Source organism: Triturus cristatus, chromosome 6 (genome assembly GCF_964204655.1).
Source record: "Triturus cristatus chromosome 6, aTriCri1.1, whole genome shotgun sequence".
Lineage (NCBI taxonomy): Eukaryota > Metazoa > Chordata > Amphibia > Caudata > Salamandridae > Triturus > Triturus cristatus.
In genome coordinates, this window is record NC_140589.1 from 786,505,764 (window position 1) to 786,531,806 (window position 26,043).

Here is a 26,043-nt window from a genome sequence, read left to right on the forward strand (position 1 = left end):
GTCTTGATACAACTCCGGAGAGGGAGCATTCTTCTACTTGATCCTCTCCACCGCAGGAACTGGCTCCTTATCATTTAGTAATAAAGAAGGCCGCAGAGTTGCTGGACTTGCAGTTGCCCTCTGCTGAGTATTAACCAAACCTTCTGACTGAGGTACTGCATTCGCCAGCTTCGACCAGTGAACCCTTGTTGCCTTTTAATGAGGCTATTTTGGAGCCAGTTATGGATGTCTGGCGTAAGCCACTCTCTTCGCCGGCAGTCTCCAGACAGGTGGAAAGGAGATATAGGGTGGCTCCTGGGGATCCAAGTTTTCTATCTTCCCACCCTTCTTGCTTCAGGAGGTTTCCCTCAGACTCCTGCGGACAGGGAGTCTAAAAAGGCTGATCAGGCAGCTAAGAAGTCCTTTTCTATGGCGCTTAAATCCACTAATGCCACCTGCTTGCTAGGGCGCTACGTTCATGCTCTTATGGACTCTATGAAATCATTAGCCCCTAAGCTGCCAGAAGGAGATAAAGCTTCTTTTATGGAGGTGGTCACTGACACTCAGGCTGCTGCAAGGCAGGTAATTCAGTCGGGGCTTGATACGGCTGATTCTGTGGCAAGGATTATGGGATCGTCGATAGCCACTAGGAGGCAAGCGTGGCTTCGTTCTTCTGGCTTTTCTACGGATGTTCAGGCCATCTTGGTTGATTTGCCTTTTGACGGACAAAAGCTTTTTGGCGAAAAGGCTGATTCCGCCTTGCAAAGATTTAAAGAGAGCAGGGTGACGGCGAAATCTTTAGGGTTGCAGACTCCGGCTAAAGGATTTGGGCTTAAGAAATTCAGAGGCTTTGGCAGATCTTCATTTCGCTCCTTCCAGCAGCCTCAGCAGCAGTAGAAACAGCAGCAGCAGAATCCCCTCTATAGGTCGTATAGAGGAAGACAAAGAGGACGAAGAGGTTCTGGCCGCAACCCATCTTCACCTTCTGCCTCCTCTGCTCCCAATGAAGCTTCAGGGAAGCAGCCCTAGATCCCCCATCCTAGATCATGTGAGACCTGTGGGTGCTCGAAGCATGCTTCAGGAGCTTTCCCTCAGACTCCTGCAGACAGGGAGTCTAAAAAGGCTGATCAGGCAGCTAAGAAGTCCTTTTCTTCAGGGAGCATGGCGCTTAAATCCACTAATGCCACCTGCTTCCTAGGGCGCTACGTTCATGCTCTTATGGACTCTATGAAATCATTAGCCCCTAAGGTGCCAGAAGGAGATAAAGCTTCTTTTATGGAGGTGGTCACTGACACTCAGGCTGCTGCAAGGCAGGTAATTCAGTCGGGCTTGACACGGCTGATTCTGTGGCAAGGATAATGGGATCTTCGATAGCCACTAGGAGGCAAGTGTGGCTTCGTTCTTCCGGCTTCTCTTCTGATGTTCAAGCCACTTTGGTAGACTTGCCTTTTGATGGAGAGAAACTTTTTGGCGAGAAGGCTGATTCCGCCTTGCAAAGATTTAAAGATAGCAGGGTAACGGCGAAATCTTTAGGATTACAGACTCCTGCTAAGGGATTTGGTCTTAGGAAATTCAGAGGCTTGGGGAGATCCTCATTTCGTTCCTTCTGGCAACCTCAGCAGCAGCAGCAACAGCAGCAGCAGAATCCCCTCTATAGGTCGTATAGAGGAAGGCAAAGGGGACGGAGAGGTTCTGGCCACAACCCATCTTCATCTTCTTCCTCCTCTGCACCCAATGAAGCTTCAGGGAAGAAACCCTAGATCCCCCATCCTAGATCATGTGAGACCTGTGGGGGGTCGGTTGTCCCACTTTCTGCGAGGTTGGAAATCTGTCACGACCGACCTTTGGGTTTTAAACCTCGTGGAGACTGGGTACGCCCTTCCCTTTCGGGAGTTTCCTCCCCCTTACCCTCCTTGCCAAGGTTTTTGCACAGAGGACCATCTGCTTCTTCTGCAGAAGGAGGCACTGGCTTTGCTTCCAAAAGGTGCGATAGAGGTTGTAGGAGAGTAGGGTCTGCTTTCTACGTTCACCCCCACTTTTTGCTTTTGCTTTACTGGTTTACGACTTAGATGTGGCTGTGGGCCTGCTAATCAGACCCACAGCCCTGCTGTTCTCTCTCTAAATTAATACTATGTACTTTAGGTGCATAACCCATTTGGATAGGATCACCTTATTGGCCCCTGTACAGTGTACCCTAGGTACCCAGGGCATAGGTGTACCCTAGGCCTACCAGGGGCTGCAGCATGTATTATGCCACCCCTGGCCTGGCCTTCCATTTTGACACAACTGGCTGATCACTCAGCTGGGGAAAGGTCGTGTAATCACCCCTTGCTTAGGTGTAGTATTCCTATACCTAACTTACATATAGACACATGTGTACCTATCAGTCACTCCTATGGCAGGCCTTAACAATCCTGGAGGCAGAGTGCTTGGTAACATGTGAGATGGTGCTCTAGCATGAGCTGAGCCTGTCTGCAGCTTTCGGAACCATGTCCTTATAGCTGTTCTATGATATAGCCTACCATATACTCTTAAAGTGCCTTATAATCTTAGACGGTTATGGTAACTATGGTTTGGCTTTATCGAAACATGTCGTGTAAGGTGTCTAACACTGTGGAATAATAACCCCATGCTATTTCTGGACATGAGGATATTATTCCCCCCTTCTAGAGGGAAAGACATGTTAAAATCATACTTCACTGTTAGCCTCTGACCAAAGCCTCAGCATCACAAAATGGATGCTGCTGCCACAGACACGAGTCTGACCTCCTGCTGCTGGGAGTGATCCCAGCCAGGGAGGCCTGGACAATAGGTTTCCTGCTTGGGGAGGTGCTAGCACCTCCCCAGACAGCCTTTAGTGTATTGGGGCAGGGTGGGCTGAAAGGAATGAGACATGCCTGGGGCACACAAGGTGTTCCTTGCATAGTCCAGTTCAAACCGGCGCTGGGGCACTCCAGTCCCAGCTCTGGCGCGAAACTGGACAAAGGGAAGTGGGTGTAACCACCCCCTCCCAGGTCCCACCCATAAGGCGTGACCTAGCAGGTATCCCAGCCCCCCAGATTAGTTTAAGAGTGGGAGTTGGGCCTCAAGACTTTAGATTATCCTGAACCTGCAAACTTGAACAGAAACTCTGGACCTTCGACATTCGACGAAAGAAGAAGACTGAAGAATCTCCCTTGTGGCCAAGGAGTGGCTACCCTGTGCAAACAGGCACCATCAAGAGACTACCCTTTGCTTTGCGAACGTTCTACGAGGAACCGACTGCAGAGCCCGACCAGAGCCTTGACTTCCAGACTTCTCCGACCCTGATCCACATCTACAGCAGAGCTGAGATCCGTGGAGGCGACGAGCGACGTGGGACCGGCTACCTGGGAAAAGTGGCTAGTAACTTAAAGCGCAGCTTCTGAGGTACCCTCGAAGTTGTGCACTGGGGATTGAGAAGCCCCAACCCCAAGCACCATCTGCACCGAAGATCAGCCCCCCACTCCACGAGTCCTGCGTGGGGCCCTTCAGCATTTTCCTGCTTGCCGCGTCTGTCCGGTTGCTTGCCCGCTGGCTAGTGGCCTCTGTGACGACGCACCCTGAAATCTTCTGCGCTGGTTTGGCTCCTCCAGACTGGCTCCCGCTTCTCTGCAACGAAGAAGCACCCCAGACCTTCCTGGTCTGCACCAGAAGCAAGTCCTCCGTTCTTCGTGGGTTCCGCTTGCCAAGGCTTGGTGAGTCCTAGTCCAACTTCGACGCCGCCGACAGCAAGAGCCTTCGTGGGACAGCTCGCCTCCTGGTCCTGGTCGTCCTCGACGCTTCCTGGTCCTCCTGGCTGCAGCGACAAGCTTCACCTTCACCTGCATTCTTCACGACATCGCCTGGTTCCTTCCTGGTTCCACGTGGTCACTGGCTAGTGACCTTGACTCTGTCCCTTCTGCTTGCAGGTCTCCTCTCTTCTTGATCCCAACCTTGGGATCCACCGGACACTCTTCACTGACTGCCTGTCAGCATCTTTCTTCAGGCATCCATAGGAGTCGGCGACGAAACTTCACCCCTATGCACCCGCAGCCTGTGGGCTAGGTAACTTGGGTACTCCGGTGCTCATCAGGATAGTGACTATCCTAGTGTCTAAGTTTCAAGTCTCGACTTCCTAGCTACTCCGGAAGTGTCCTAAATCTATCTATTTCTAAACTGTACTGTTGCTAGTGACTTTTACGCATTACGCGTGAGTGTTTCCACTCTGCACACGAATCCCGTGGGCCTCCCACTTCCTAACTAACGCTAGTGTAGTGTAGCCCCAGCGATTCCCTAGGCCTAGGCCTATTCTATTTCCGTGACAGTGGTCCTTATACCACTTACTTAGTATATGGTTTGCGTGGCCCCTAGGGCTTAACTGTATTACTTACCTGTGTGACTTAATGTATGCTTAAATAAGACTGTGTTGTACTTACCTCTAATCTCATAAAGAGTGCTGAGGGTTTGACTAGAATAAATACACTTTATTTTATATATATATCTGTTGTGGTGTCCTTTCATTTGGTATTCAAGGGATTATATATGGTATCACAGCTGGCTTCACATGCCATTCAGAGTTTAGCCTAAGACTGCTCTTGTCCATGCTACCACTAGGATAGCTGGTCTATAAGGTTGACTTTACAACCAATCACCATAAGGGTATTTGGACTGATATAAGGTGTACACTAGAATTAGTGACATCATACATCAGGCCAACTTCTCACATTGGTGAGCAGCGGTTGGGATCTGAGCTTGCTGTTGTAATACCATTGTAATCTTGAGATACTAAATTGAAAGATCACACAGATATTGTCTAGGTACATATAACATAGATTATAATACTTAAGTCCTACTGGACTTAGTAGTTGTAGGTTGAAGGGAGTAACACACCCTGACTACAACTACTAGAGAGGTTTAGTAGAAACAACTAGTGTAGGTAGGTGCACACACCACACCCTCACTAGATCATGTCTCTGAGAGGAGATCAAGTAGATGCTCTCTCAGGAGGGGCAGGTCTGCAGAAGACCCCCTCTAGATATGATACCTTAACATTCCAGGAGATGAGACACTTGTGTACCTCCAGAGGAATAAAACAGGGTGCAAACCCTACCCTCCTTCAGTTAAGACAACTCCTAGAGGAGTATGATACTCTTAGGGCCTCTCAGGCAGGTACCCTAGGTACAGAGGAGGGTCTACCCACCACAGAGGAGTCAGATGGGGCTTCAGATGGGGAGGTAGACAGCCAGGGCCAAGTGGGAAGACTTAGCCAGGCTAACCTAAGTTTGCATGGGAGTTTGCATGGGGTCCCCCCATATAGACCCCCAAGTAGGCTTAACCAGAGAAGCAGGAGAGACAGATCCCCTTCAAGGGAATCTATCCACTCCCATGTCTCTAGCATCTCTAATGTTTCCTCTCACAAGGGAATGACTTCCCCTGAGAGAAAGGAACATGAAGCCAGAATGAGGGAAGCTAATCTGAGGATTCAGAGGGAAGAACTTGCCCTTGCCAAGGAGAAGCTTGCTATGGCTAGAGAGCAAAAGTTAAGTGGGTTAGAACCCACTGGTGGCAGCAATATCCCTAAGTATAGAGACAGGCACTATGATAATAGAAACCTGAGCAAGATTGTCCCTCCCTACAAGTGTGGGGATGACATCCACAAATGGATAACTGCTTTGGAGAGAGCTTGCAAAGTACAGCAGGTACCCCAAAGTCAGTGGGCAGCTATCTTGTGGCTCTCCTTCTCTGAGAAAGGCAGAGACAAGCTCCTCACAGTTAGTGATGAGGATGCAGATAATTACACTGTCCTGAAGAGTGCTCTGATTGATGGGTTTGGCCTAACCACTGAACAATACAGGTTGTTGTTCAGGGATACCCAGAAGACACAGACTCAGGACTGGACTGACTTTGTAGATTGTGCCACTAAGGCTCTGGAAGGCTGGCTAATGGGAAGTAAGGTTAAGGACTATACAGGATTGTATAATTTGATCATGAGAGAACAAATACTTAACAACTGTCAAAACCAGCTATTGCATCAACACCTGATTGATTCTGATCTGACTTCTCCCCAAGAATTGGGAAAGAAGGCAGATAGATGGGTCAGGACTAGAGTTAAGCAGAAAAACCAGAACCAGGGCGGTGATCAGAAAAAGGCAGACCAGAAGGGTAATGAGCAGAAACAAAAAGACCAGAAGTCTTCACCAGGCCCCCAAAAGGCTCAGGGGGAGGGGGGTCCCAAAAAGGATAAAAAGAAAGAAGGCCAAAAGAAACCATGGTGCAACTATTGTAAGTCCAACTCACATTGGTTTAGTGAGTGCACCAAAAAGGATAAGCCCCCAGCCACCATTGCCCCTAAGGCAACTGTACCCCCTAGTTCAGCTGTAAGTGGTGGTTCCCAGCAAAAGGGTGTAGTAGGGTTAACCCTGGGAACTGAGGAGGATTCTGGCCTAGTCAGAGTACCTACTCAGGCTGTTCTGATCTGTGATGGGGACTTAGCTTTGTCCTCTACTGTAGGCCCCAGTAACCTGGGCAAGTACAGACAGACTCCTTTTATCAACCAAAGAATGGCTCAGGCCTACAGGGACACTGGGGCTAGTGTCACAATGGTGACACCCGCTTTTGTGGACCCTGTACAGATCATACTAGGTGAGAATTACCTAGTGACCAACGCTAGCAATGCCACTACCTCCCATAGTGTGGCTATTGTTAACTTCTCCTGGGGAGGGGTAACTGGCCTCAAGAAAGTTGTTGTTAGTTCAGACCTTCCTGTAGAGTGTTTACTGGGCAATGATCTTGAAACTTCAGTTTGGTCTGAAGTGGAGTATAGGACCCATGCAGAAATGCTAGGGATAGATGCACATGTCCTTGCTGTGACCAGGTCACAGGCCAAAAAGTGCACCACTGAACAAGTGCTGGATCCTGAAACTATGGACCAGTCACAACCCAAGAGAAAGAGCAGTAGGGTTAAGGCTGTGCCTTCCCCCCTGCCTCAGGTGGTGGATCAGCCCTCCCAGGAGGATGATTCTGAGAGCCCTGAAGGAACTGTCCTAGAAGAACTTGAACCTGATCAGGTTGAGTTTCTTGGGACAGGGGGACCTTCAAGGGCAGATCTGAGGCAGGCTCAATTAGACTGCCCCTCTCTTGAACCCCTCAGACAGCTGGCTGCTGCTGAGGCTGCAGGGAATGCTCAAGGTACCCATAGAGTGTATTGGGATGAAGGGCTACTGTATTCAGAGGCTAGAGACCCCAAGCCTGGTGCATCCAGGAGGTTGGTCATACCACTGAAGTTCAGAGGCTTCCTTCTTACCTTGGCCCATGATATTCCCCTTGCAGGACATTTAGGCCAGAACAAGACTTGGGACAGGCTTGTCCCTCACTTTCACTGGCCCCATATGTCAGAAGATACTAAGGAGTTTTGTCGCTCCTGTGTCACCTGCCAAGCCAGTGGCAAATCAGGTGGCACCACAAAGGCCCCCCTCATACCACTACCTGTGGTGGGGGTCCCCTTTGAAAGAGTGGGCATAGATATTGTAGGACCAATGGACCCACAAACAGCATCTGGGCACAGATTCATACTGGTGATAGTGGACCATGCCACCAGGTACCCAGAAGCAATTCCCCTGAGGACCACAACAGCTCCTGTTGTGGCAAGGGCCCTGCTTGGAGTATTCTCCAGAGTGGGCTTTCCAAAGGAGGTCATTTCTGACAGAGGTGCCAACTTTATGTCAGGATACTTGACTGCAATGTGGAAGGAGTGTGGTGTTAACTACAAGTTCACCACACCCTATCACCCACAGTGCAATGGGCTTGTTGAGAGATTCAACAAGACCCTAAAGGGAATGATAAAAGGTTTACCAGACAAGCTTAGGCGAAGATGGGACATCCTTTTACCCTGCCTTCTGTTTGCTTACAGAGAGGTCCCACAAAAGGGGGTTGGCTACAGCCCTTTTGAGCTTTTGTTTGGGCATCCTGTAAGAGGACCCCTGTGTTTGGTGAAGGAAGGATGGGAGAGACCTCTCAGACAACCCAAACTAGACATAGTGGATTATGTACTTGGTCTCCGCTCCAGGATGGCAGAGTACATGAAGAAGGCTTCTAAAAACCTTGAGGCAAGCCAAGAACTCCAAAAAGCTTGGCATGACCAAAAGGCTGTACTGACTGTTTACCAGCCAGGACAGAAAGTGTGGGTGTTGGAGCCAGTGGCCCCAGCAGCACTCCAAGACAAATGGTCTGGACCCCACACTATTGTTGAGAAAAAGGGAGAAGTCACCTACTTGGTGGACCTTGGGACTCCCAGAAGCCCCCACAGGGTGCTTCATGTCAACAGATTGAAGGCATATGTTGACAGGGCAGACATGGGGCTACTCATGGCTACAGATGAGGGGCAGGAGGAAGAGAGTGACCCTCTCCCAGACCTGTTGACTCAGAACCCTGATGATGGCTCAGTTGATGGTGTGGTCGTTTCTGACAGCCTCACTGCCCATCAGCAACAGGACTGCAGACAAGTTCTGCAATCCTACAGACATATGTTCTCACTGACCCCAAGTCAGACAAACTGGTGCACCCATGAGGTGGACACTGGTGACAGTCTGCCTGTGAAGAGTAAAATCTACAGGCAACCTGACCATGTCAGGGACTGCATAAAAGTTGAGGTACAAAAGATGTTGGAGCTGGGAGTCATTGAACCTTCAGAGAGCCCTTGGGCTAGTCCTGTAGTCCTTGTGCCAAAGCCTCGCACCCAAGATGGTAAGAGAGAGATGAGGTTTTGCGTGGATTACAGAGGTCTCAATGCTGTCACTAGGACAGATGCCCACCCAATACCTAGGGCAGATGAGCTCATTGACAGACTGGCAGCTGCTAAGTTTTTGAGCACATTTGACCTAACAGCAGGCTACTGGCAAATCAGACTAGCTGAGAGTGCAAAGGCCAAAACTGCTTTCTCAACCCCAGGAGGACATTATCAATTTGTGGTAATGCCCTTTGGTTTGAAGAATGCACCTGCCACTTTCCAAAGGTTGGTGAATCAAGTCCTTACTGGGTTGGATGATTATTGTGCAGCTTATCTTGATGATATTGCTGTCTTTAGCTCCACCTGGGAGGATCACCTGGTCCACCTGAGGAATGTTTTAGAGGCCCTGCAAAAGGCAGGCCTCACTATCAAGGCCACTAAGTGCCAGATAGGGCAGAGCAAGGTTGTATACCTGGGCCACCTAGTTGGTGGGGGTCAGGTTCAACCACTGGAGAGCAAGATCCAGACCATAAAGGACTGGACTCCTCCAACTACCCAGACTCAGGTCAGAGCTTTCTTGGGCCTGACTGGGTACTACAGAAAGTTTATTAAGAACTATGGGTCCATAGTGACACCACTTAATGACTTGACCTCCAAGAAGATGCCAAAGAAAGTTCAGTGGACAGTAAGCTGTCAAAAAGCATTTGATGACCTGAAGCAGGCCATGTGCAGTGCACCTATTCTGAAAAGTCCAGACTACTCCAAAGAGTTCATTGTCCTGACAGATGCTTCTGAGTTAGGTGTGGGAGCTGTTCTTTGAATGTAGATGGTCAAGACCAGCCCATTGCTTTTATAAGTAGAAGGCTGACCCCTAGAGAGAAACGTTGGTCAGCTATTGAGAGGGAGGCCTTTGCTGTGGTTTGGGCCCTGAAGAAGCTGAGGCCATACTTGTTTGGCACTCACTTCAAGATTCAGACAGACCATAAGCCCCTCTTGTGGCTAAATCAGATGAAGGGTGAAAATCCCAAACTTCTTAGGTGGTCCATTTCCCTACAGGGGATGGACTTCACAGTGGAACATAGACCTGGGACTGACCATGCCAATGCAGATGGACTCTCCAGATATTTCCACTTAGAACATGAAGACTCAACTGGTCAAGGTTAGTTTAATGTCCCTAAGTTTGGGGGGGGGGTTGTGTAGGAGAGTAGGGTCTGCTTTCTACGTTCACCCCCACTTTTTGCTTTTGCTTTACTGGTTTTCGACTTAGATGTGGCTGTGGGCCTGCTAATCAGACCCACAGCCCTGCTGTTCTCTCTCTAAATTAATACTATGTACTTTAGGTGCATAACCCATTTGGATAGGATCACCTTATTGGCCCCTGTACAGTGTACCCTAGGTACCCAGGGCATAGGTGTACCCTAGGCCTACCAGGGGCTGCAGCATGTATTATGCCACCCCTGGCCTGGCCTTCCATTTTGACACAACTGGCTGATCACTCAGCTGGGGCAAAGTCGTGTAATCACCCCTTGCTTAGGTGTAGTATTCCTATACCTAACTTACATATAGACACATGTGTACCTATCAGTCACTCCTATGGCAGGCCTTAACAATCCTGGAGGCAGAGTGCTTGGTAACATGTGAGATGGTGCTCTAGCATGAGCTGAGCCTGTCTGCAGCTTTCGGAACCATGTCCTTATAGCTGTTCGATGATATAGCCTACCATATACTCTTAAAGTGCCTTATAATCTTAGACGGTTATGGTAACTATGGTTTGGCTTTATCGAAACATGTCGTGTAAGGTGTCTAACACTGTGGAATAATACCCCCATGCCATTTCTGGACATGAGGATATTATTCCCCCCTTCTAGAGGGAAAGACATGTTAAAATCATACTTCACTGTTAGCCTCTGACCAAAGCCTCAGCATCACAAAATGGATGCTGCTGCCACAGACACGAGTCTGACCTCCTGCTGCTGGGAGTGATCCCAGCCAGGGAGGCCTGGACAATAGGTTTCCTGCTTGGGGAGGTGCTAGCACCTCCCCAGACAGCCTTTAGTGTATTGGGGCAGGGTGGGCTGAAAGGAATGAGACATGCCTGGGGCACACAAAGTGTTCCTTGCATAGTCCAGTTCAAACCGGCGCTGGGGCACTCCAGTCCCAGCTCTGGCGCGAAACTGGACAAAGGGAAGTGGGTGTAACCACCCCCTCCCAGGTCCCACCCATAAGGCGTGACCTAGCAGGTATCCCAGCCCCCCAGATTAGTATAAGAGTGGGAGTTTGGCCTCAAGACTTTAGATTATCCTGAACCTGCAAACTTGAACAGAAACTCTGGACCTTCGACATTCGACGAAAGAAGAAGACTGAAGAATCTCCCTTGTGGCCAAGGAGTGGCTACCCTGTGCAAACAGGCACCATCAAGAGACTACCCTTTGCTTTGCGAACGTTCTACGAGGAACCGACTGCAGAGCCCGACCAGAGCCTTGACTTCCAGACTTCTCCGACCCTGATCCACATCTACAGCAGAGCTGAGATCCGTGGAGGCGACGAGCGACGTGGGACCGGCTACCTGGGAAAAGTGGCTAGTAACTTAAAGCGCAGCTTCTGAGGTACCCTCGAAGTTGTGCACCGGGGATTGAGAAGCCCCAACCCCAAGCACCATCTGCACCGAAGATCAGCCCCCCACACTCCACGAGTCCTGCGTGGGGCCCTTCAGCATTTTCCTGCTTGCCGCGTCTGTCCGGTTGCTTGCCCGCTGGCTAGTGGCCTCTGTGACGACGCACCCTGAAATCTTCTGCGCTGGTTTGGCTCCTCCAGACTGGCTCCCGCTTCTCTGCAACGAAGAAGCACCCCAGACCTTCCTGGTCTGCACCAGAAGCAAGTCCTCCGTTCTTCGTGGGTTCCGCTTGCCAAGGCTTGGTGAGTCCTAGTCCAACTTCGACGCCGCCGACAGCAAGAGCCTTCGTGGGACAGCTCGCCTCCTGGTCCTGGTCGTCCTCGACGCTTCCTGGTCCTCCTGGCTGCAGCGACAAGCTTCACCTTCACCTGCATTCTTCACGACATCGCCTGGTTCCTTCCTGGTTCCACGTGGTCACTGGCTAGTGACCTTGACTCTGTCCCTTCTGCTTGCAGGTCTCCTCTCTTCTTGATCCCAGCCTTGGGATCCACTGGACACTCTTCACTGACTGCCTGTCAGCATCTTTCTTCAGGCATCCATAGGAGTCGGCGACAAAACTTCACCCCTATGCACCCGCAGCCTGTGGGCTAGGTAACTTGGGTACTCCGGTGCTCATCAGGATAGTGACTATCCTAGTGTCTAAGTTTCAAGTCTCGACTTCCTAGCTACTCCGGAAGTGTCCTAAATCTATCTATTTCTAAACTATACTGTTGCTAGTGACTTTTACGCATTACGCGTGAGTGTTTCCACTCTGCACACGAATCCCGTGGGCCTCCCACTTCCTAACTAACGCTAGTGTAGTGTAGCCCCAGCGATTCCCTAGGCCTAGGCCTATTCTATTTCCGTGACAGTGGTCCTTATACCACTTACTTAGTATATGGTTTGCGTGGCCCCTAGGGCCTAACTGTATTACTTACCTGTGTGACTTAATGTATGCTTAAATAAGACTGTGTTGTACTTACCTCTAATCTCATAAAGAGTGCTGAGGGTTTGACTAGAATAAATACACTTTATTTTATATATATATCTGTTGTGGTGTCCTTTCATTTGGTATTCAAGGGATTATATATGGTATCACAGCTGGCTTCACATGCCATTCAGAGTTTAGCCTAAGACTGCTCTTGTCCATGCTACCACTAGGATAGCTGGTCTATAAGGTTGACTTTACAACCAATCACCATAAGGGTATTTGGACTGATATAAGGTGTACACTAGAATTAGTGACATCATACATCAGGCCAACTTCTCACAGAGGTGGTTCCGGAGCAGGAAAGGGGTCAGGGATGCTACTCCCGGTATTTCCTGATTCCCAAGAAGGACGGCAGATTGCGTCCGATCCTGGACCTCAGAGTCTTGAACTTTTACCTGAAACAGGAGAAATTCAAGATGCTGACCCTTGCGCAGGTTCTTCAAGCGTTGCAGCAAGGAGACCGGATAGTGTCGCTCGACTTGCAGGACGCGTACTTCCATGTCCCAATCCTGAAGTCGCACAGGAAGTATCTCCGTTTTACGGTTGGGTCGCAACATTACCAGTTTGCGGTCCTCCCGTTTGGTCTTACTACCGCACCTCGAGTCTTCACGAAGGTGATGGCGGTGGTGGCTGCTCATCTCAGGAGGTCGGGGATTCCGGTTTTCCCCTACCTGGACGACTGGCTTCTGAAGGCAGAGTCCCCAGAGATGGTGCAACATCATCCGCAGGTGACATCTCAGCTGTTATTCGACTTGGGTTTTTTGATCAATGTGCCCAAATCTCACCTGGTGCCCTTGCAGCGCAACCTGTTCATAGGGGCGGTACTGGACGCTACTGTGTGTCCAGCATTTCCTCCTCCTCAAAGAATTCTCGACATTCAGGAGTTGATCCTTTTATTCCACAATGGAGCAGTTGTTCCAGTTCTGAAGGTCCTTCGTCTGCTCGGTCTGTTCGCTTCCTGCATTCTGTTGGTCAACCATGCACGCTGGCACATGAGGGTGCTCCAGTGGTGCCTCCGCAGGCAGTGGTATCAGCACAACGGGGATCTCAGGGAGTCGATCAGGATCTCCAGAGAAGCTGCAGCGGATCTATCTTGGTGGAGCGTGGAGGGCAATCTGTCTCAAGGAAGGCCCTTTCATCTTCCTCCATCGGTGGCCACAGTGATAACGGATGCCTCCACCCAAGGGTGGGGTGCTCATCTGGGGGATCTGGAGATCAAGGGTCTTTGGTCTCCAGAGGAAAGGTTGCTTCACATCAACCTTCTGGATTTGCGGGCGATTCGTTTGGCGCTCAAGGCCTTCCTCCCTTCCCTTTGCGGTCAGACTGTTCAATTCCTGACGGACAACACTACCGCGATATGGTATGTCAACAAGCAGGGAGGAGTGGGGTCGCATTGTCTCTGCAGAGAGGCTCTGCGTCTATGGTCCTGGGCTCAGGACCATCAGATTTGTCTAATGGCAAATCATCTGGCTGGGGTGCTGAACGTACGTGCGGATAGTCTCAGTCGGCAGTTCTCCGCCGACCACGAGTGGAGGCTCCATCCGGAGGTGGTTTGTCACGTCTTTCGGACGTGGGGGACTCCTCGGGTGGACCTATTCGCCACCTGCGAGAACGCGCACTGCCCGTCATTTTGCAGTCTCCAGTATCCGATGCAGGGAGCGTTGGGGGACGCGTTTCAGTTGGGTTGGGGCTCACAACTCCTTTACGCGTTTCCTCCCATACCCTTGATTCCTCGGGTTCTGAGGAAGATTCGCCAAGACCGGGCCCAAGTCATATTGGTCGCCCCGGATTGGCCAAGAAGGGTGTGGTATACAGATTTTCTCCACCTCTCCTCGTGCCCTCCGCTCCGTCTCCCTCTTAGGGCAGACCTCCTCTCGCAGTCGGAGGGGCAGATTCTACATCCCCACCTCCAGAGCTTACACCTTCATGCCTGGAGATTGAACGGGGCAACCTGAGTTCTTTCTCTTTCCCGCCTGATGTGGTGGATGTTATTTTATCGGCCAGGCGACACTCCACCAAGTCCTTTTACTCATATAGGTGGTCTAAGTTTGTTAAATGGTGTGGAGAGAGATCCATTGACCCTTTAAAAGCCCACCTTTCTGATGTGCTTCAGTTTGCTCTTTCCTTGGCTCAGCAGGGCTGTGCTGTGGCCACGGTCAAGGGCTATCTTTCGGCCTTATCGGCTTTTCTATGTCTTCCTGATCAACCGTCATTGTTTAAATCTCCTATTGTACTAAGGTTTATCAAAGGACTTACAAACAGGTTTCCACCTACTCCTTTTGTAATGCCACAGTGGGACCTTAATCTTGTCTTAACTTTTCTGATGGGGTCTCCGTTTGAGCCTCTTCATAGTTGTCCTTTGAGGCTGTTGTCCTTTAAGACGGTCTTTCTTGTAGCCATAACCTCGGCAAGGAGGGTGAGTGAGCTTCAAGCTCTTAGTTCTAAACCCCCGTTTTTAACATTACATGCTGAAAGGATGGTTCTCAGGACCAGGGCTGCTTTCCTGCCTAAAGTGGTTACTCCGTTTCATTTGGGGCAGTCTATTACTCTCCCTGTTTTTTATCCGCCTCCTTATCCCTCCAAGGAGGAAGAAAGGCTTCAACGTCTGGACACAAAAAGAGCTGTGAGCTTTTACTTGGACAGAACGAAGGACTTTCGTTTGGACGATCAGCTTTTCGTGGGTTATGTTGGACATTCTAAAGGAAAAGCTGTGCACAAGCGCACTCTATCAAGATGGATCATCCTTGCCATCAAGATCTGCTATGCCCTGGCTGGTAAGGTTCCTCCTGAGGGTATTAGAGCTCAGTCTACTAGGGCTAAGTCTTCCACCTCTGCTTTGGCCAGGGGTGTTCCTGTGGCAGATATTTGTACGGCCGCGACTTGGGCCTCCCTCCATACCTTCGCAAAGCATTATTGCTTAGACTCTGAGATGAGGAGGGAGGGCCACTTTGCGTGCTCTGTCTTGCAAGACTTTTTGGTATAGGAAGGTGGACACCCTCCTCCGGGAGTGGGACTGCTGTGGGAATCTATTCACAAGGTGAGGAATCCACTGGCAGATGTATCCATCAGAAGAACAAGTTACTTACCTTCGGTAACGCTTTTTCTGGTGGATACAGTATCTGCCTGTGGATTCCTCACTGGCCCACCCGCCTCCCCGTTGTCCACCTTTGTATACCTTAAAAGATGTCTTGCTTGTGATGTTGTTCTGCTTTGTAGCTTCTTTCTTTCTGGTACATTGGTAGGAAAAGCTTGTTTTCTTTAGCTTTCCTTGTGTTTATGTACTATGTATATTTGATTGTATATTGTATACTGTGTATACTTTGAATCTGTCGTTGGTGCACCTGTGCGCCTCGGAGGCACGGAAAAAATGGGTGGAACTGACGTCATCACTCCGACGTGGATCTCTTATGGCTCCGGTGACGTCATACGGAGTCGCGAGTGGAGCCGATGCATTATGACGACCACGTCGGCGTACAGAGCTGGGGAAAAAAGTTCCGGGGAATGCTGGCGCAGGGGATTTTCACAAGGTGAGGAATCCACAGGCAGATACTGTATCCACCAGTGGCGGTGCGTCCATTAAGGGCGCTGGGGCGTTGCCCCACAAACCGCCCGCACCGGCAGCTCCCTCGGCGTCGAGGGAGAATTTTGTGACAACATATCAGTCACAGTCAGCAAGCATGAACTCGGACTGCCCACCCCCTTCAGATTCTGAAGGGGGAGGGCGGTCCGACGTCATGCTGCTGAGTGTCTGACATGCAGCACTGCCAGACTAGGGGTGGCGCAGAGCGCACAGCAGGCAGCAGTGCGCATGCTGGGTGAAGGAGGCGAATTTTCGCTCCGTGCCCAGTCATGCGCAATACTGTCTGCTGTGGCTGGCGCATGCCCATTAGGAGAGCGAGGGTTGAGCAAAGGCTCAAACCTCGGTCTCCTAATGGGCAGGCGGGCGGTGAGTCACCCTGCTCTAAGCCAATGCTGGCGCTGCTGGAGCAGCGTCAGTATTGGCTTAGTGGGGTTGCCAACCAGTGCTGAAGAGGCGCCAACAGGACCCGGACGAAAAGCAGAGAGGCGCCGCGCGGACCTGGTCTGGTAAGCTTTCTTTTTTAAATTGTAATCCCCCCCCCCCCCCACCCCCCAGCGACCTCCTCCCCTCCCCCGCTACTCCTCACAACTCCCTAGAACTGGTTCACTTCTCTGTGTTTAAAGAAAAAACTGATCTTTTAAGATTAACAGCTATGCAATAATTCGGTGTAATATATCGTCTTTCCTTACTTCATGTCACTAATGGGCACACAGCGGGCCTGGCACGTGGCACCTGTCATCGTTTTTCAAGAGGGGCTCGTCTGTGTTGGTTGACATTCCACCCGTCTGGCAGCAGCCTGTATTTATTAGCCTGTATTTGTGTATTTATTCTCTTTAGTTGCGTGACCCGAGGAGCGCCATGGCTGTAAGACTTACTTTGGGTAAAATGAAAATGTTTGCTTATTTCAAACACACACACAATACGTGTGTCTTTACACCACGATACCTACCGATAAATCAGGGGACCTTCCGAGCAGGGCGGCTGAGCTTTCAACGGGGGAGCCCTCAGAGACGGTAGATGTCTGCACCAGTACTTTAAGAGGGAATATAGAAGTCCGGGTATTCGCTCTTTAGAGTACCTGTTTCCTTATGTGAAGTGCCTATACTCTCCCATTAAATGCATTGCAGGAGTGCAGAGAAGTGCAGGCACTCTCCCATTCAAAATAAATAGTGCAGGGACTCCGTGCCTGCCCATTTAAAGCACTGACTTGCACTACTGCTGCCACCATTTCCATGCAATAGAAGTAGACAGTACTCTGCCACCTTCAGTCCCACATGGTTGTTACCAAGACTCTTCCCGCAAGCAGCAGGTGCCGTGCAACTCAAGGGCTTGCTCAAGTTTTGCAAAGCAATGGCACTCAAGTTTCTACAGAAGAGGGGAGCATCTCCGCGCCTGGAATCTCCTTATGCACCCCAAAACACGCACTACCCCAACAACGGAATGCGTTAATGAGGGGGAAGGAAAATAGCAGCCAAAGAGGATGGGTCCACGAACATCCAAAATGTTTAGTTGTACACCCCAATGAAGAGGCGTCCGACCAGGCAGCGGCATATAGCACCTGTCATGGGGCTGTCGGTTCACCATGCACCCTGAAGGTCAGCTGCACTGGTGAGACTGGGATTTTGGCAGTGAAGTCTGACACGAGTTATTCATTTAAATCATCCACATCTCTGCGCTAAGCGGAATTTAAATGTCAGCTTTATATTAGCACTATTCACCATTATTGCACGTAGTAAACAAAAGTGTACCACTTTTATTAATAAGCTACGTCGGGCATTTAAAAACGAGCTTAAAAGAGATAAACCTTGCACCTTGCCTCAGATGAAGAAATAACAAAGGCCCTCTTGAGATTGGTTAGGAATATTCTAGAAGGCCTGTGTTTAGATTTGTTTCTGATTATTTATCAGATTTAATCATCTTTGCCTCACAGGAAAACAAAACGCATCTGCGCTCTTAAAAATTCACCTCCTCTGAAAGAAGAGGAACTTGGAAGTAAGCTCCGGTGGGCCCACCAGCCTAAGGCCAAATTATTTCTGTTTCATAGGACACTTTAGGCTTTTTTTTTAAACTCTCAATATTCAATTCCTTATCTGAGCTTCAGCCTCCTTGAATTTAAACACATGCTCGAGCCGGAGATTATCAACAAGGAGTCTGCCCGAGTGATTACTTCTCTAAATGGGGAATAACAATGTTTGTGATTGACCCGGCGCAGAGCACTGCCTGCAAAATTAAAACTGCTGAAGAGAGGGAAAGCAAAGCGAGAGGGGAGAGCTAGAGGTAAAGAAGAAGGCGAGGACACAACAGGAGGGGAGAGCAAAAAGGAGATGAGAGGGACAAGGGAAGAAGTGGGGTTGGAATAAGGTGGAGGATGGAAGGGGTCACAGATAAACTGGAGGGAGAACATGTGTATAAAGGTTGTTCGGGATTGCTCGCTACGCTCGCTCGCTGCGGTGCAGTATATCACTCATTTTACGCCACACCACTTTCAAATGTCACCAGCCGCCACTGGTATCCGCCAGAAAAAGCGTTACCGAAGGTAAGTAACTTGTTCGTTAACGCACACCTGATAGACTTGTGCATTAATTCCTTAATGTTTAGTTGAAAGATGAATGTGGCATTGATTTATGGACTGATGCTGTTGTCCCTAAATTTACATTAAATACACTTTTTGTCAAAACTTCCCTTTGAAATCCAAATCCCTGAGCATTAAAGTCAGTCACACTATGCGCACATTTAAAGTTACATATCATTTTCATGAGTTTACATGTACGCCCCTGATCTGTGCATGCCTCATGTCTCTCGGTTTCTTACTGTGCAGCTGTGCAATGTCGCTCTGCCGTTCTCATACAGTGTGCCCTCCCATCAGAGAAGCATTGTGGAAATTTGCGTTCTGCATACATGTCCATAAGTCTGAAAGTCTGTTTAAATATCCCCGGGGGAAGTTCTTTGGATCCTAAAAGTGTTCTCAGTGGTGCTATTGTAGGCCAGTGCTTGAACACCGCTCTGTTATCACAGACATTGGTCTACGCTCCAAGCTCGAGGTCTCTAAGTCTATTGTCGTAATACAGATATTTGGTATTTGCATGAGCCAAGGTAGGTAATAGGTCAGTAAAGCTCATCTTTCAGTTTACCTGTTTAATTGCAGCCCAAATGTATTTTATGTTTATTTTATTTACAAATATTTGAGATTGTGCTGATTTGGGAACGGGCTTCAATTAATTCCAACACATGCCATTGATTGATATTGGTATCCTCTGAGGCTAGGAGGTTGTGGGTGGAGGGGGGGGGGTATTCATGGGGATAATAATGCAGTTAAGTGAGGCCATGTCTTACTCTGTGAGGAAATGTTCTACCTTGTAATGAAAGTTAATCACCCATTTCAATGGAGCCGACATGGTTGACTTGATGTTGACACAGATAATAGGAGCTGTACTAAGTTTTCCTTTCAAATGTTTTTTTTGGCTAATGTAAATTGTACCTCTTGTCTCGGATCATAAACAAAGCTCACTTTACGGCAGGTAATACCAGTGAAAACAGACATTCTTTTGTAGTATTATCAGCATGTTGCGTTTTTTATCGCAGGCCTTATCCTGTCCTGGACAGCCCCCAGATCCTGACGGTGCGCAATTCTTGGTATAAGCAAGAGAACAAGGCCATCAGGGAGTTCTACGACCAGCAGCATCAGAACTGGTGTGAGATTGATTCATGGCGCAGCAAGTGGTGGATCTGGAACAAAGTGACCGAGGAAATCCAGGCCAGCATCAAATGCCTCCAGGATTATGTGGAGAGGATAAAAGAAGGTGAGTAGCCACTCTGTACATGCTTATTTTCAGGGCACAATTAACTCACTTGGCACTGTCAAATAAAAAACTAAGAAACTTGAACTGCTTCAATGGTTACAATTTCTCTGTAGTACCAGTATCTTCAACTTGTGAAATTAAGAGTCCCTAATGAGGCAGATCTCTCGCCTGGGCGACACTTTTAGGGCCTAACCAATTAGTTACAAGTTACTTGTTTAAAGGGTCTGGGGCCGAATCACAAAACGTTTTCGAGCTGCCCTATTTAATGTTCTTGGTGCTAAATTAAGCCAGCACTTGGTTCAAACTCATTTTACCACTGTATTACGAAAGCAGATTGGTGGTAATGTGTCCAAGAATATCTGTGCTTATTGCTTGTGCCGCATTTTGGTTTTTTTGGAGATGTGTTGTGGTGTTTCTTTTGCTGTTATGTTTTTTTGATACGTTATTTCATTGTGTTATTGTGTTGGTCAGTTATTGTGTGTTGAATCCTTTTTTGACTATTTTATTGTATTGTGTGCTTTTATGCTTTAATTGGGTTGTAATGTGATTTTTTGTATGGTATTGTTTGCATTCTGGGGTTTTTAACTGTAGAGAACTCAACAAATGCTCTTACGTTTCAAGCCAAAACCAGTAAATAACCTTAAAGTTGCAGTAATAAGCACTAATAAGAAACTATTTAACAGGGTCTAAGATGGTAATATAGCGTTGCTGCAGTTCTTCAACTACTTAATACTCAAGTCAGCCCCAACCCGTGCCATAGACTGGCCTTATATCAGCGGATCCAGTGATCACTTCGTGTTATGCTGCCCTTAACATCTTTTTCTAGTTAAGAGATTTGGAGTTTGGAGTTGATATGTTCCACAGTATTCATAGTACAGACTTTACAAAACAATATATGCTTAAGTGGTCCAGGTCTGGGACCCTTGCCCCCCCCCACCCCTATTATATGCGAAATAGCAGAGACATTTTTAAGCATGGGCAAAGGGGGCTCTGGCTCAGGGCCCCAGCCTTTCAGGAGCCCCCATTATAGAGCCGGCTCAGTTCTGCAGAGTCTTGCCTTGATGACCTTGAGGAATTCTTAAGCAGATTGCTTTTATTATGAGGGATATGAGAGTCAATTACAGATATTTTGCAGAGAAATTCTGCGTTTAAGTTTCATGCAACACCCATACAAAAGTTTATTTTAGATCATAACAGTACCTCACATATAAGAAATGGGAGGGTGTCACAGAGATTATTTGCGGTAATACTAATGAGCTGCTTGTTGGCCTGATTTGTGCGGAGGGGTGGGATGAGTAAAAGGGCAGCCATTACTGTGGAAGCGCATTGCTTCTTATATTCAGGCACATAAAGTACACCTGTTACAAATGCTGAACAGTTTAATGGCGTGATAACGTCGATGCTAAAAGTACCCGCAATATTGACATGATATATATATAACAAAATGCTAATCTTACTTTACGCTAAAACACATATAGCATCTGTAGATTGTTTGCCACGTTTTATTCGTTCTAATGATGATTCGGTAACTTTTCTCCTGTCGCTAATAGGGAAAGCGGCCAGTATTAATAACCTCTGTATAACTCCACAAGAGCTGCAGTCTCGGCTGGGGGTATTTGCACAATACTGTCCTGTCAGCCTGGCTCAAAGGGGCGAGCTGGTTGACTGCTCGGTAACCTCATCCCTCGAGTTTGCCGCCGAGTTCAGAGGTCGCTACTACAAAATGGCTTCCCAGGAAGAACTGAATGTAAGTATTGTCTTTGAAAGACTCCGCTAATCCTTATGCGTATGAAACTGAAATGCAATTCTGTTTGCTTGTGCATCGCTTTTTTACCGGTGTTAGTCAGAATGGGGTCATCAAGGGATGTCTGATACACTTGTCTGTAGGCATGAATGTCCCACTATTATTAGTGTTCATGAATGTGCTACTCTTGTTGGTATTCATGTATTTGCTACAGCTTTTTGTATTCATTTACATGATGCTATTGTTTGTTTAGGTGTGCGTGCTACTATTGATTATGTATATGTTTGATTACATTTACATAGCACTAATCACCAAAGGTCTCTAAGCGCTGCATCATAGACTACAGACCGAATTTAGTAACGTCGCTGAATTGACATTAATATTGATAGGCCTTATCAAATGCCTTTAAAAATAGCATCGTCTTGAGCCTCCTCCGAAATGGGAGCAGTTTAACTTCCTTGCGCATATCATCTGGAAGCCTATTCCACATCTGGGGTACAAAGACCGAGAAGGCCCGGCCTCCAAATGTCGCCATGCTGAAACGAGGGCAAGTAAGGAGACTGGCCTGTGATGAACGAAGATGACGGCCCGGTACATAGGGCTTCAGACGGTCTTTAATATATTTGGGAGCCTCACCAAACAGGGATTTGTGCGCAATGCACAAACCCTTGAAGCATACCCTTTGTTTAATAGGCAGCCAGTGTAGTTGACGCAGCAAGGGGGTGGCATGCGTTCTGCGGGGCAGCTTAAATATCAGCCTTGCTGCATCATTCATGACCACCTGGAGTTTCCTCAGGAGTGTTTCAGGGAGGCCAATATAGACTGCATTGCCATAATCTAGGCGAGATAGTATTAAAGCGGTCACCACCGCCTGCATGGTGGTGGATGACAAAAGGACAGATTATTTTCGGAGCTGACGCATCAATCCGATACAGCTTCCCACGACCGCGGAAACCTGATTCTTCATGGTCAGTCCCGTGTCCAGTCTAATACCCAGACTTTTCATGGCCGGCACTGGCATTGGAGTAATGCCAAGCTCTTGAGGCCAAAACAGGCTGGACCAAGATGAGGAATCTAGGAAAAGTATCAGGACTTCAGTCTTATCTGGGTTCACCTTTAAGGAGTTAGAGGTCATCCAGTTCATGGTGTACCGAAGAATGTTCTGAACATTCCGCTGTGAGTCACAGGTATGATCAATGCAGACTATTAGCTGGATATCGTCCGCATAACTAAACACCTGGCAGTCTACCTTAGCCAGGACCTCAATCAGGGGTTGGAGGTATATATTAAAAAGCAGGGGGGACAATGTCGAACCCTGCGGAACCCCCCAACGAAGAGTGCCCTGTTTAGACATGAGGTCACCTAACTGGACTTTCTGCCGGCGATCTTCTAAAAAGGAAGTGAACCACTGAAGAGCCATCCCAGTGACTCCCAGCCGCCGCATACGAGTGAGTAACTGCCCATGGTTCACCGTATCAAAGGCGGCTGAGAGGTCAAGTAGGATTAAAGCTGAGTGGGTCTTTTTATCTGCTGCGAGTCGTAGATCGTCCAGGACTGAAAGCATCACCAACTCCGTGCTGTTATGCGCCCGAAACCCAGCTTGCCGATGATGCAGCAAGTGGTGTTGTTCAATGTAGGATGCAAGAGCTCAAAGAACATGCTGTTCAAGTACTTTGGCCAGGAACGGGAGTTGGGAAATGGGGCGATAGTTCTTCAAATTCCTAGTATCCGCCCCCGCTTTCTTCAGCAATGGAAGTACTATAGCTTCCTTAAACTTCTGAGGTACCTTTCCTGAGGTCAAAGATAAATTCAGAACAGACAGCACCTCAGCCTCAACCAGAGGAATGATCATTCTGAGCGCCTTAGGAGGACAAAGGTCCTCAGGTGACCCGGATTTCACCTTAGCCACTATGCGGGCCAAATCTTCTGGCTCGAGCACAGGAAGCTGAGAGAGGGAGACACCCAAAGAATCACAGATCTCCTCCTCTGCTGATAGCGAGCAGGGAGTTATGTGCGTATTCTTAATGGCCATAACGATATCTTCAACTTTAGTTCGAAAGAAATTCTGTATTTTATCGCATTCAGCTTGATTAGTGATTGGTTTTTGCTCAGACAGCCTATTCAGCTCCCTGAGTACAGTAAATGTCTCTTTTTGCATGTCACTTGCCTCACTAATCCTAGCTTCATAATAAGCGGACTTAGTTTTGATAAGAGAGGCCTTATAGTGAGCTAATTTGACTTTAAATATCTCCTTATCTTCTGGATCAAGGGATTACCGCCATAGGCGCTCGGCCTGAAGGAGAACTTGTTTTTCCCCTCTAAGCTCACAGGTATACCATGTGACCCCTGTAGAGCCATGCATAATCTTAATCCTCCGGGCAGGAATAACTTCATCAATGGCTATCTTTAGCCTACATGAAAGTGCTTCGAGTTCTAAATCTGGGTCCAAGGACAAAGGCCTAGGACCTGACGTCCTACTCAGAGCGTCCTTCAGAGCGGCAGCCTCTAATTTGCACCAGTTCCGAAGTACCTTCCACCCCACCGGCGCCTGCTTGAGGCGGCTATCTATCGGGAGGAGGAAGCTAACCAAAAAGTGATCAGACCAGCTGCACTGTGTACAGTCAGCCTGAAATTGAGCCGTGGACGTAGTCCAAATGAGATCCAGAGTATGACCCTTCTCATGTGTGGGGGACTCCACGATTTGGTGCAGCCCTAAAGTAGTCATATCATCATCAAACTTACAGGCCGCACCCTCTCTCGGGGTCAGGTCCCAATGCTAATTAAAATCACCAAAGACCAGGATATGTTGATAACTTGTGCGAAGATCGCTCATTACTTCAAAGAACAAATCATTAAATAGGGGGTACGGTCGGGGCGGGCGATACACAACTACCACTATCAGGCAAAAGGAATTCAGTCTGAGTTTAATCCCCAGGACTTCTGCCCCGTCCAAGCTTTCCTCTACAATTTTCTCCGAAGCAAGTGTCCTGTGACTAAACAGCGCAACCGCTCCAACTCTTTTGTTGCCTTGGCGATTGCAAGTCCAGGCAGTGAACTCCGGAGGGAGGGAGGCCACTAAATCTGGCACTGACGTAGCGTCCAGCCAAGTCTCTGAGAGTGCTAAGATATCCAGCTTCGACTCTTGCAACAGAGTAAAAATCTCAAGGCTATGCTTAATGAGAGATCTGGTGTTTAATATAGCATGGATGTGCTGCAGTTGTTTGTACACATAGATGTGTTGCTTCTGTGTGTGCTCATAGATATGCTTTTAGTGTTTGTAGTCCTGTTTGCATTGACAGACATGCCACTTTGTATTTATTGGTGTGTTGCTATTTTTTGTTTTGATGCATGTTTTGCCATTGTTTGCATACATAGTTGGGCTACTGGTACTTTCAGTCATGTGTGTTCTACTAGTGATAGTATTCACGGATTAGCTGCTATTACCTGTAGTCGTGTATGTGCTTCAGTTGTATTTATTCACATGCCATTGTTATTAGTTGAGTTTGCTATTTTCATACAGACTTTTGGTTCTACTGTTTGTATCCATGGATGGTCTACTCTTATTTACATTAAATCATATATCCTTTGTATTCACATGTGCTACTGTAGCTTGTGTTCATGCCTATGCTACCATTATTTGTATTTATGGATGTATTAGTATTATTATTGATGCTTTTGCTGCCATTGGTTGTATTTTTATTCATTGAGTTTCTACTATTGGTAATGTTCGTGGATGTACTACTTGTATGTATTTATGAACGAGGTGCTATTATTTGTTTTCCTGTACATTCACCAGTTCTTTTTATTTATGTACATACTACTGTTGTTAGTAGTGTTGGGTGTGCTGCTCTGTTACATGCCTTTGGTACTATTGCATGTATCCATGAGATTTTACTCTTTTATGTATTCATCTATGGTTTGGATTCCCATGTCCTCCCATTCTTTGTATTCATGTACCTACTACTAGTATTTTACTCATAGGTGTGCTACTTTTGCTTGTACTCATGCCTGATCTATAATTGCTTACATCCCTAGAGGTGCTTATTTGTATTCATGCATGTAATCCTGTTGTTGGTGTGCATGGAGTTGCTCCACTCACTTGTATTAATGCATGTTTTAATATGGTTTATAGTCATGGATGTGCTACTGATGTTGGAATAATGATGAATTATATATTGTGCTCCTAAAAGAGTGAGTGAGCACCCACTGTCTCAGGAAACCTAGAGCGGCCATTGAAGTCAAAAGCAAAAGAAAGAAATATACATGTTTGTAGCGGGCCCTGATTTCACAGTAGATGAGCATGGGTGAGTGAATGCACAAGAGATTGGTTAGGAGGGCTATGCACTGTTGTTAAGGAGAGGGTGGTAGAGTAAGTAAGAAGGGTAAGGGAAAGTAGATGGCTGGTATTTTGTGAGAGTTTCTGGTGATCTATTGGTATTACCATAGTGCAATTCCTTTCATGGCATCCAACGTACTATGGGAGGCAGTTATAAATATGGAAACACTTGTAAACGATAAATATTTTCTTGAATTCTGTCTGTAATACAGTTTAGTTACTTAAATCATCCCGG

The 26,043-nt window shown here is 47.9% G+C and overlaps 1 protein-coding gene across 6 annotated transcripts in view; it reads left to right on the plus strand.

Annotated features, from left to right (window-relative positions):
* AK9 (adenylate kinase 9) overlaps positions 1-26,043 on the plus strand; it is a 1,219,082-nt gene that overhangs the window by 1,028,315 nt on the left and 164,724 nt on the right. For all 6 annotated transcript variants that reach the window (XM_085611347.1, XM_085611348.1, XM_085611351.1 and 3 more), the window contains 2 exons: positions 19,511-19,728; positions 21,279-21,475. In XM_085611347.1, coding sequence (XP_085467473.1) covers positions 19,511-19,728; positions 21,279-21,475 — 415 coding nt within the window. The remainder of the gene's footprint in view (positions 1-19,510; positions 19,729-21,278; positions 21,476-26,043) is intronic.